The sequence below is a fragment of the Kryptolebias marmoratus genome, linkage group LG18, assembly GCF_001649575.2.
Source record: "Kryptolebias marmoratus isolate JLee-2015 linkage group LG18, ASM164957v2, whole genome shotgun sequence".
Classification (NCBI taxonomy): Eukaryota; Metazoa; Chordata; class Actinopteri; order Cyprinodontiformes; family Rivulidae; genus Kryptolebias; species Kryptolebias marmoratus.
In genome coordinates, this window is record NC_051447.1 from 19094592 (window position 1) to 19105705 (window position 11114).

At 42.7% G+C, this 11114-nt stretch overlaps 1 protein-coding gene across 1 annotated transcript in view; it reads left to right on the forward strand.

Annotated features, from left to right (window-relative positions):
• The window catches only part of LOC108228289 (plexin-B2), a 167555-nt gene that overhangs the window by 122018 nt on the left and 34423 nt on the right, over positions 1 to 11114 (forward strand). Inside the window, exons 4-11 of the mRNA XM_037981328.1 lie at positions 2259 to 2779; positions 3161 to 3487; positions 4382 to 4520; positions 4984 to 5123; positions 5210 to 5389; positions 6781 to 6915; positions 8079 to 8179; positions 9496 to 9622. Coding sequence (XP_037837256.1) covers positions 2261 to 2779; positions 3161 to 3487; positions 4382 to 4520; positions 4984 to 5123; positions 5210 to 5389; positions 6781 to 6915; positions 8079 to 8179; positions 9496 to 9622 — 1668 coding nt within the window. The 5' untranslated portion in view covers positions 2259 to 2260. The remainder of the gene's footprint in view (positions 1 to 2258; positions 2780 to 3160; positions 3488 to 4381; positions 4521 to 4983; positions 5124 to 5209; positions 5390 to 6780; positions 6916 to 8078; positions 8180 to 9495; positions 9623 to 11114) is intronic.

Below are 11114 nucleotides of genomic sequence, written 5' to 3' on the forward strand. Positions count from 1 at the left end.
AGGTTGGCTAAAAGCAGCCAAAGGTTGGCTAAAAGCAGTAGGAGGTTGGCTAAAAGCAGTAGGAGGTTGGCTAAAAGCAGTAGGAGGTTGGCTAAAAGCAGTAGGAGGTTGGCTAAAAGCAGCTATAGGTTGGCTTAAAGCAGCTATATGTTGGCTAAAAGCAGTAGGAGGTTGGCTAAAAGCAGCAGGAGTTTGGCTAAAAGCAGCTATAGGTTGGCTAAAAGCAACCAAATGTTGGCTAAAGCAGCAGGTTGGCGAAAAGCTAAAAGTAGAATAAGAAAGCAAAGTAGAGCCAGTAGCCGAAGCTGATCGTAAAGAGAACAATGTTTTTGATGGAACTGAAAAGTTACAAAATCCAAAAGTCTCAGCGCTCGTCTCCTAAATGAGCCGAAGGTTTTGATGTACGAACGGCGAAAACAGCTCAAAGTCTTCAGGAGTTGGATCCCCTTTTTGAGTGTAAAAAACCAAACAGGAAATGCCGACTCAGCATTTTCACACGAGACTCTTGGAGTTTTGTTTTGTTTAGGTTTTTTTTGGAGCTGGATTTAGATTGGAGCTGAAGAGTGTTTGTGTTGAACGATGTTATTACAGTCAACATGATGTTAGCGAACATCAGAGCCGTGTTTTACAGCCACAGGCCACAGCTATAATTAAACACTCCCATCCCGACTAATGGAAGGAGAAACTCTGTGTCAGATGGCTAATTGCTGCACTCAGTCTCTGGGTTTCACACACACACACACACACTCTTCCTTTGTCTTTTCTAATCTAATCTGGGTGAGCAGCTAACTCTCGCTCCCAGTTCGTTACCTCCACCTCTGCTTTTTCCTCCAGTAACGGATGTTCTGGCTTTAATGAGAAGCTGCTCGTTATTGTGCCTCGTTTGTCTTCGCTCGCAGCCTCCGGTCGTTTCCTCCGACTCTCCGCTCGGTTCGAGGGACAGGAAACTTTCTCTGAGTTTCTAAAAACAATGTTTCCACCTTTTATAGCGAATATTCCTTTTACCCGTGTGTGTGTGTGTGTGATATTTGTGGAAATCTTCATATTAAATTGGAAACTTTTCACCTTTTGATTCGTCACGATCAACAAATTTTCGTAGATAAATTTCTTTCAGCTCTTTCTTTATCGGGGGTCTCCACAGCGAGTCGTCCTCCTCCATCTAACTCTGTCCTCTTGTCCTCTCTAACTGCATCCATATCTGTCCTCTTTGTCTCTAACATCCTTCTGTCCCTCCTCTGCACATGTCCAAACCATCTCAGTCTGGCCTCTCCAACTTTATCTCCCAGTCCTTCAACCTGTGCTGGACCTCTGCTGACCTCATTCCTAATCCTGTCCATCCTCGTCCCTCCCAAGGAGAACCTCAAGATCTTCAGCTCTGACACTTCCTGTTCTGTCTCCAAACCAACATGGCCGCTCTCACCGCTGTCTGTAAACCTTTCCTTTGACCTTTGACCTTTACTACCGATCTTTTCTCTCAAATCCCTCCTGAAACTTCCCTCCATCCTGCCTGGACTCTCTTCTCCTCCTCTTCACCACACTCCCCGTCCTCCTGGACAGTGGACCCTAAGTCCTTAAAGTCCTGCACCTCTGTGACCTCTGACCTTGTAGCCTCACTGTTCCACCTGTTCCCTGTTTTCACCACAGATCGTGATGTCCTCTGCAAACATCAGTCCTGTCCTCATCTGTTAGTCTGTCCATCACCAGAGCAAACAGGAAGTGGCTCAGAGTCTATCCTTGATGGACTCCACCTCCACATTGAAGCTATCTGTCCCTCACCACTGTCCTGCTGTCCTCACACATGTCCTTTACCGGTCTGCCACTCCAGATGTCCTCAAACCCCTCAGCTCGTCTCTTGGCTGTAGTCTTTAACTGTACAAACCCTTAAAATTAAAGGTCTAGCATTCCCTGAAGGAATGCATATCACCCGCCTTTCATGCCGAAGTCTTCCACTAAGATCATCTCATTTTGAAATTGATGTCGTTGCCGTTTTTGTGTTTGCAAATGTGCATTAGCCGTGGCGTCCATCTTGAATTGGATTGAATACTCAGAGTGAAGTTGTAGATGTTCAGCCAGTCGATTAGAAATACTCCAACCTCCAGTTGTCTCTTTCTTTACTGCAGGAGTCAAAAGTTAAAATTTTCTGCTTTTTTATTGTTTTGAATTTGTTGCATTCTTAATTTTCACCATTAGGTGTCACTAGAACGCATAATTTCCTTCATGTCTGTAGAAAACTAACCAATGGTGTCTTTGTCTTCCAGACATGATGGCGCGGTGGTGGGCGTGGCAGCTGGCAGCGGCCACCTTGGCAGCCGTTTACCTCCGCCCCTCCCAGTGCGGGAACGCAGAGTTCTCCTCTGACACGCTGATCAACAACCTGGTGATGGATCCCCGCACGGGCCGGCTGTACGTCGGCGCCATCAACAACCTCTACCAGCTGAACCCCGACCTCCACGTGGAGCATCAGGTCAAAACGGGCCCCAAGAAGGACGACCAGCGTTGTACGCCACCCATCACCAGCGCCTGCGATTCCGCCGCTGATACCCCCAACCACAACAAGCTGCTGCTGGTTTACGAGGAAGAGGACAAGCTGGTGGTCTGCGGCAGCCTCTTCAGGGGCATCTGCGCGTTCAGGAACCTGAGCAACGTGGAGAAGTTGGTGTACTACAGCGACACCACCGGGGAGAAGTCGTACGTGGCGAGCTCCGAGGCGGGCGTGTCGGTGGTGGGAGTGACGTCGACCTTCAAAACAGAAAACAACGCCCTACTCCACGTGTTCCTGGTGAGGATTTAAACTCCTGCTCTGTTGGTGTTGAGTTCTGAGTGACTCCTGAAGGAAGCTGAAAACTAAAAGTAGCAAACCGCTAGCTAAAAGGCGAAAAAGCTAACTAAAAAGAACCAAAATGCTCGATAAAAGGAAGTAAAACTAGATAAAAGTAGCACGTTTCTTGCTAACAGTAGCAAATGGCTAGCTAAACTTCACAAACTGTTAGCTATTAAATTAGCATTCAGCAGTGTTAGCATTAGCAGTGGTAAAATTAGCATTAGCATGAGTAGAACTAGGATCAGCAGTAGTTGTTGTAGCATTAGTAGCAGGAAGGAAGTCGGTTTTCATCAGATATTTGGTATTATTTGTTTTCCTCTTCGTTATTCTTGGTCTTAGGTTGCTAAAGGATATGGCACCCATGACAGCGCGAAGCTGATCTCCACCCGGACCCTCCAGAACTTTTCAGACTGGGTTAATTTCGACAACATCGTCGAGTCCTCTACGGTCCAGGCCAACTCGTTTGCCTCGATCTACAGCCACGACTTCCGCTTCGCCTTCAAAGACGGCGGCTTTCTCTACTTCCTGTTCTCCCGGAAGCTCGGGCAGCAGGGCACCAAGAACTTCACCTTTATTGCCAGGTTGTGCGAGAACGATAAACATTACTACTCGTACACGGAGCTTCCGCTCAACTGTAGCGCCACCAACAAGTACAACAAGGCTCAGGTAAACATTTATTTAAACCATTTCTGCCCCATACGTTCAGTTTTAAGTCACTTTTAGAACCTAAAGAGAAGTGTCGTGTCACACTGTGATTGACAGCCTGTTAGCGAGTGGGGAGGGTGTGTAGGCGGGGCTTGTGTGCCCCACGTCCCGAGTGAGCAGACTCTGGTTCCAAAACTGCCACATGGAAGCTCCCATAGCTTCCATTTAAAACAATGGGAGAAAGACGAGACGCTTTGTCCAACTTTGACAATGCTTAACGTAGCAAAACACCTCCTAAAGGCTAAAACTAACCAAACATCTGCTAAAGGCTAAAACTAACCAAACATCTGCTAAAGGCTAAAACTAAGCAAACGTCTGCTAAAGGCTAAAACTAAGCAAACGTCTGCTAAAGGCTAAAGCTAACCAAACATCTGCTAAAGGCTAAAAGTAACCAAACATTTGCTAAAGGCTAAAGCTAACCAAACATCTGCTAAAAGCTAAAGCTAACCAAACATCTGCTAAAGGCTAAAAGTAATCAAACGTCTGCTAAAGGCTAAAGCTAACCAAACATCTGCTAAAAGCTAAAGCTAACCAAACATCTGCTAAAGGCTAAAAGTAATCAAACGTCTGCTAAAGGCTAAAAGTAATCAAACGTCTGCTAAAGGCTAAAAGTAATCAAACGTCTGCTAAAGGCTAAAGCTAACCAAACATCTGCTAAAGGCTAAAAGTAATCAAACATCTGCTAAAGGCTAAAAGTAATCAAACGTCTGCTAAAGGCTAAAGCTAACCAAACATCTGCTAAAGGCTAAAAGTAATCAAACGTCTGCTAAAGGCTAAAAGTAATCAAACGTCTGCTAAAGGCTAAAGCTAACCAACAGTTTGTCACAGGAAGCGTTTGTCTCTTCTGTCTCTCAGGCTGGTTTTGTTGGAACTCCTGGTGAAGTTTTGGCCCAAAATCTGACCGAATCGAAGCGGTTCGGACGGGTTTCCGGATCCGACAAGGTCCTGTTTGTCACCTTCACCTCCGAAGAGGAGCCGTCATCATCAGCCCTGTGTACGAACTTTCCCTTTCTTCAGTAAAAAGTTGGAGGTTTTTTTCCTCCTCCTGTCGTTTCATCTTGGAATCAGCAGCTGAAAAAAAAAACAAAATTTCAGAAAGGCTAATTTGGTTTCTTGCTCTGGAGGAATGATTATATCACACGATCTTTATCAAAGAGCATTCTTGGCTTTGAATTTTGACTTTAATGCTCGGAGAGATAAAAAAAAAAGATAGTTCTCAGAAAGTCTGTGAAGCAGATTCTGTAAAAATGACCAGCAGCTACTTTTCCACACTTTCCAGTTTTATTTATTATTTCTTTTAAATGTCTCTGTTTCCATGACTTGTGTTGTGGATTGATCCCAAGTTTGTGATGTTTGCAGGATGTTTGCTGGGCATGACTCTCAGCTACTACCACACCAGAGTTTAGCTCAGTATCTGTAAAACTGACTGTTGACCTTTGACCTCCTCCTGTCTGTAGGCATGTTCCCTCTGAAGTCCATCAACAATCGGCTGGTGGAGATGATCGAAGCGTGTTACGACCACGACGGCACCAGTGAGCCGCCCGCCGTCTACACGCCGTATTCTTCCAAAACCGAGGAGCCATGCAACAACAAACACGTAACAGGAAGCGCGCCTGAAGTCAAACTGGGAGGAAAGAAATCCGACGGTTTGAATTAAATATTTGCTCTTTTTTTTCCCGTTAGCCGAACATGGCCTCCAAGTACAGCTGTGGAGAGGAGTTCCTGCCGTCGCCTTTAGCCGGCAAGGCTGCGTTCGCCTTGACGGCTGAGCCCTCGTTCGTCCGGAAAAGTCACATGACCGCGGTGGCCGTTGCCGTGGTGACGGAGCACGCCGTGGCGTTCCTGGGCACGTCCACGGGAGAGGTGATAAACTCCCGCCTTTTTTTCTGCGCCACTTTCTTGTTTGTCACATTACAGTTCTTTTCTTTACTGCGAGCGCTAAAAGTTACGGAAGAAGCTGAAACTGAGTTCTTAAAGCTAAAGGACGCTAGCTAACAGCCAAAACGAACTAAACACTAGCTGAAAGGTAAAAGCAAAGTGCTAGCTGAATGCTAAATAAATCAAAATGCTAGCAGAAAGTAGCAAAGCGATATCTGTGAAACACTGTGTACAAGCTAAAAGAGGCAAAACATTTGCTAAACCCTAAATGTAGCTAAAAGTAGCAACTTGGTAGCTAAACAAAGTTTTCAAAGCCTGGCTCAAAACTAAACGTAACAAAAGACTAGCTAAAATTTCAATGTTGCAAAATGCTAGCTTCTTGCTAATTGTAGCAAAAGCCTAGCTACAAGCTAACAGTGGCAAATGCCTGCCTAAAAGCCAAAAGTACTTGCAGGCTATCTGAAAACGAAAAGTCACAGGATGGTAGCTAAAAGCTAAAATAAGATTAAGATAAAAGCAAAGTGCTAGCTAAATGCTAAATAAATCAAAACACTAGCAGAAAGGAGCAAAATCATATCTAAAAGTGTCAGAACACTGTGTACAAGCTAAAAATAGCAAAAGGCTAGTTAAAATTTAAATGTTGTAAAATGCAAGCTTGAAGCTAATTGTAGCAAAAGCCTAGCTACAAGCTAACAGTGGCAAATGGCTGGCTAAAAGACAAAAGTAGTTACAGGCTAGCTAGAGTCGAAAGGTCACAGGATGGTAGCTAAAAGCTAAAGTAGCAAAATACTGGCTAAGAGTAGCCACATGGTAGCTAAACACTAAAAGTAATAAAAGCCTGGCTAAAAGCACAATAAAAAAAAACAGCTAAAATTGAAATGTTGCAACATGCTAGCTTAAAGCTAATCGTAGCAAAAGCCTAGCTACAAGCTAAAAATGGCAAAAGGTTTGTTTAAAGCTGGAAGTAGCTGAAGACAGCTAGTAGCCAAAGCAGATTTCAAAGAGAACGAAGTTTTTGAAAAAATCTCCATGCATTTCTATGGGGAAAATATTAGTAAAAAAATATTGAAAAGAGTAAAAGTTACCAAAGCTAAAGGTGACAGCAGCCGTCTGCTAAATCAGCCGAAGGCTTTGACACGTGAACAGCTAAAACAGCACAAAGACCGGAGACGTAACTGGACTGTAGTTGGCTTTCTGCCTCTCCTGCTTCAGGTTCTGGTGGGAGTTAACGGGTTTCTTCAGGTTCTGGTGGGAGTTAACGGGTTTCTCCAGGTTCTGGTGGGAGTTAATGGGTTTCTCCAGGTTCTGGTGGGAGTTAATGGGTTTCTCCAGGTTCTGGTGGGAGTTAATGGGTGCGGATGTTTCTGCTGCTGCAGGTGCTGAAGGTCCATCTGTCGGCTCGAGCCGAGGAGTTCGGGCGAGCGCCGGCCGACGTCACCGGAGACAAAGTCAACAAGAACCTGCTGTTCGACTCCAGCCTCCAACATCTGTACATCACCTCTGGGAGAAAGGTCAGGCCCCGCCCGCCCCACCCGCCTCGGCGGCGTTTACTTACTTCTGCTTTCCTGTTTCATCCATCAGCCCGCCGACTTAACGAGTCGTCATTTATTCTGTTATTTGATCATTTATTCATCCAACACATCCGTCTGCATTACCACACACAGCTCCCTCATTGATTTATTCCCTCCGTTTCTCCGCTGCTCCTTTTCCTTTTTTTTCCCGCCATCCATCTTCCCCCCCCCCACTCCCCCTTTTGTCCCTTCATCTCCCGCTCGCCGTCGCTCTCACGGCGCCGGGGTGAAATAGATGTTATTGATTGAGAAATGAATTAATTACAAACGCACTTCAAGAGAGCAATTTGCTTTGATCGAGCCGAGCGAGGACGTTCCAGCTGCTCGTTCGGATTCATCAGACGGTGCCCGTCTTGTCGGGGAGGAAAATGATTTCCTCCAGAAGCCGGGAGACGTCCTCCTTCGAGTTGGCAGGTTTTAGGGAAACGTCACGTGCTGAAGATAAATGTTTGAGAAAGAAGCTGATCGTCTCTGAAGCTGAACACTGATCAGAAAGCTTCAGATGCTTTTATTTTGTAGGATTTGTCGTCTTCCAGAGAACCATGTTTTTATTACAACCCCAGGTCTGACAAAGATGGGAAAACATGTAAATAAAAACAGAATTTTGTTAATTTGCAAGTTTCTTAAACTCATATTTTATTAACAATGGAACCAAATAAACAGATAAGATGTTTAACCAAAGATTCAACCATTATTTTAAGGGGAAAATTCAGTAAATTTGAATTTTCACATCTGTAAAAAGTCGATCCAGAGGTAACAGAAGGTCGTAAAAGTAAATAATACAAATCAGAAACAACTAAAGGAGCTTTTATAACTAATTAGGTTAATTATCAACAGGTCAGGAAAAAGACTGGGTGTAAAAAAAGCGTTTAGAAGTAAAGATGGGCAGAGGATCACCAGGCTGAAACAGTTTCAAAATAAAGTTCCTCAACAGGAAACTGAGATCCCGTCATCTACAGTTCATAAAACCAACAGATTTAAAGTTTCTGAGGTCAAAGGTCAAGACTGAAAGTCAAGTCTGAGTTTCTGATTTATGTAAAAAAAATACGAAGAGCTGTGTTCCTTCCAAATAAAAGACTTTTTTCACATATGTTTGTCTTTAGATCACCAAGGTCCCGGTCCAAAGCTGCCACCTGAAGCAGGACTGCCAGTCCTGCGTCTCCATGAAGGACCCGTACTGTGGCTGGTGTGTCCTGGAGGGGAAGTGAGTCATTCTGTTGCTGCTTTTAGCTGATATTTCACAACTTTTAGATCTCAGCTGGTGTTCTGCTCTAACTCAGTTTCAACTTCTTCAGCTCATTTCAGCAGAAATTCAGCTAAAAGTAGCATAAAACCAGACACAACTGAGAAGTAGGAAAAGAGAAGGTAAAAGTAGGAAAAAAGGCCAGCTAAAGTAGCATATCGCTAGCTAAAATTGAAAACTTCTAAGAGGGTAGTTAAAAGCTGGAGTAGGAAAATGGTAGCTATAAACTAAAAGTAGCAAAAGGCTGAATAAAAGCTAAAAGTATCAGATTGAGAGCTAAAGTTAGCAAAAAGCTAGCAATATGCTAAAGGTAGCAAAAGGCTAAAAATTGTGGATTTGTAGATAAATGTTAACATTTTAGCTAAAAGGTCCAGGTAGCCTAATGTAAGCTAAGTGTCAAGAAGCTAGCTAAAAGTAGCAAAAGACTAGCTAAAAGCTACAAATAGCAAAGGCTAGCTTACACCTGAAGATAGCCTAATGTAAGCTAAGTGTCAAGAATCGAGCTAAAAGCTAAAGTGGCAAAAGGCTTGCTAAAAATAATGGAATGTTAGCTAAATGTACCAAATTTCTAGCTAAAATAAGCAAAGGCTAGCTAACACCTAAAGGTTGCCTAATGTAAGCTAAAACTGTCAAGAAGCTAGCTAAAAGCTAAAACTTGCAAAACTTAAAAATAGTGGAATATTAGCTAAATTTAGCAAAGGCTAGCTAAAAGCTAAATGTAGCAAAATTCTAGCTAAAAGCTAAAAGTAGCTTCATGTAAGCTGAAAGTGTCAAGAAGCTAAATAAAAGTTAAAAGTAGCAAAAGGTTAGCTAAAGTCTACAAAGAGCAAAGGCTAGCTAAAAGCTAAAACTTGCTAAAGGCTAGTTAAAAATAGTCGAATGTTAGCTAAATTTAACAAAGGCTAGCTAAAAGCTAATGGTAGCAAAATTCTAGCTAATAGCTAAAAGTAGCTTCATGTAAGCTAAAAGTGTCAAAAAGCAAGTTAAAAGTTGCAAATGTCTAGCTAAAAATAACAGTGTTAGCTAAATGTACCAAATTTCTAGCTAAAATTAGCAAAGTCTAGCTAACAGCTGATTTTATGGATGCCTTTGAAGGATTTTAGATCTCCACGTTTTTCTGTTTGTAAATAAAACAAATATTATAAAAGTTACAAAAACCAAAACTTTTAGCGCCCATCTGCTGAAGGAGCCGAACGTTTTGACACAGGAACAGCTAAATTAGCTCACACCGTGCGGCAGCGTTCGGGCTGTAAACCTCGGTGTTTGTCGCCTCTCAGGTGCAGCAGGAAGCAGGACTGCAGCCGGTCGGCGGAGAACAACACCTGGCTGTGGTCGCCCGATGAGACGTGCGTTCAGATCCAAGACTTTCAGCCGCAGAACCTCAGCTGCAAGAAGGAGCAGCAGGTGGGCGAGAATCAGAAACAAACCGGTTGGACCTGAACGCACCGCGGCGTTTCGGCAGCTTCTCCGACAGCTTCTCCGACAGCTTCTCCGACACGTTTGAACCTCAGGAACGGAAACATGAAGAAACCTAAAAAAAACTAAAATGAGCAAAACTGTAGATGAAAGCTGAAAATCGTAACCATAGCTAAAGTGTACTAAACCTTAGCTAAAAGCTAAAACTAGCAAGCTAGTTGCTAAAAGTTCTAGAGGATAAAATTAGCAAAACGGCAGCTAATAGCTGAAACGTCCCAAACTGTAGCCAAAAGCTAAAATGAGTCAAATTTAGCTAAAATCTATAATTTACAAAACAGAAGTTAAAAGCTAAAATTAGCAAGCCAGTAGCTAAAAGTTAAACTGAGCAAAAAACACTAGCTAGAGGCTAAATCTAGCAAAAAACAGAAGCTAAATTTAGCAAAACTGTAGATTAAAAAAAAATTGTAAAACCAAAGGTAAAATTAGCATAACTTTAGCTAAAAGCTAAAACTTCTAAAACTGTAGCCAAAATTAGCAAAACATAGCTAAAAGCTATAATTTACCAAGCAGAAGCTGAAAGCTAAAGTTAGTAAAATTGTAGGTAAAGCTAAAATTTCCAAGATTGTAGATAAAATAGAAAAAGTAGTTAAATAGAAATATAAGAACTAGAGTAAAAGTAAGATTAGGTTTAAATGACTTTTATTTTGAAAAGTTTAAAAGTTCCTGATCAGGCTGCAGATTTGAAAAAATGAAAAACAAAGTTTACAGAAAAGAACATCTGGATGAAAATAGTTTGTTTGGTTGGTTTTATAGATCCGAACATGAGCCGAAACTCAACGCTGAGCCGATGTTTCGCCTCCTTCTGATTTGAAATGAATCTTTTTGTTTTCCTTCTCTGAACAGAATCGTCTCGTTCAGGCGGACGGATTAATGAGAAACTGAAACGATCGTGTCTTTAACGGCTGAATTTAGAGAGGAGAGGAACTCTCAGGTGACTCGGTTCTGCCTCCTCGGGTTCAACAGTTTCCAGGAGATCAAAAAGTTTCAAATTAAAACTTCAGCTGCAAAATTAAAACCGCTGAGGTCAGCAAAGAGTAATGAGGAGCTCGTGTTTGAACGGCGCCGTCGAATAGTAATTATTACTGCAGCGCACACACACACACACACCCTCACACACACACACACCTACACACACACACACGCACACCCTCACACACACACACTTACACACACACACACTCGCTCGGCTCCTTTCATGTTCACTCAGTCAGTCGGATCTATCAGGGTCAGCTGAGAGCCTCACGTCTCTTCAGATCAGGTTTTTTGTTTCATAATTCAATAAATAAACTCGTTTCTTAAATGTTTGATTTAAAATATTTGTTTCAGCCGAGAAAACAAAAAACTTCGTCCTTTCAAGAAAAAAAAGCTTCGATTTTCCAACATCTGAAATTTCAAATTTCACTTTCAGGTGTTGATTTAT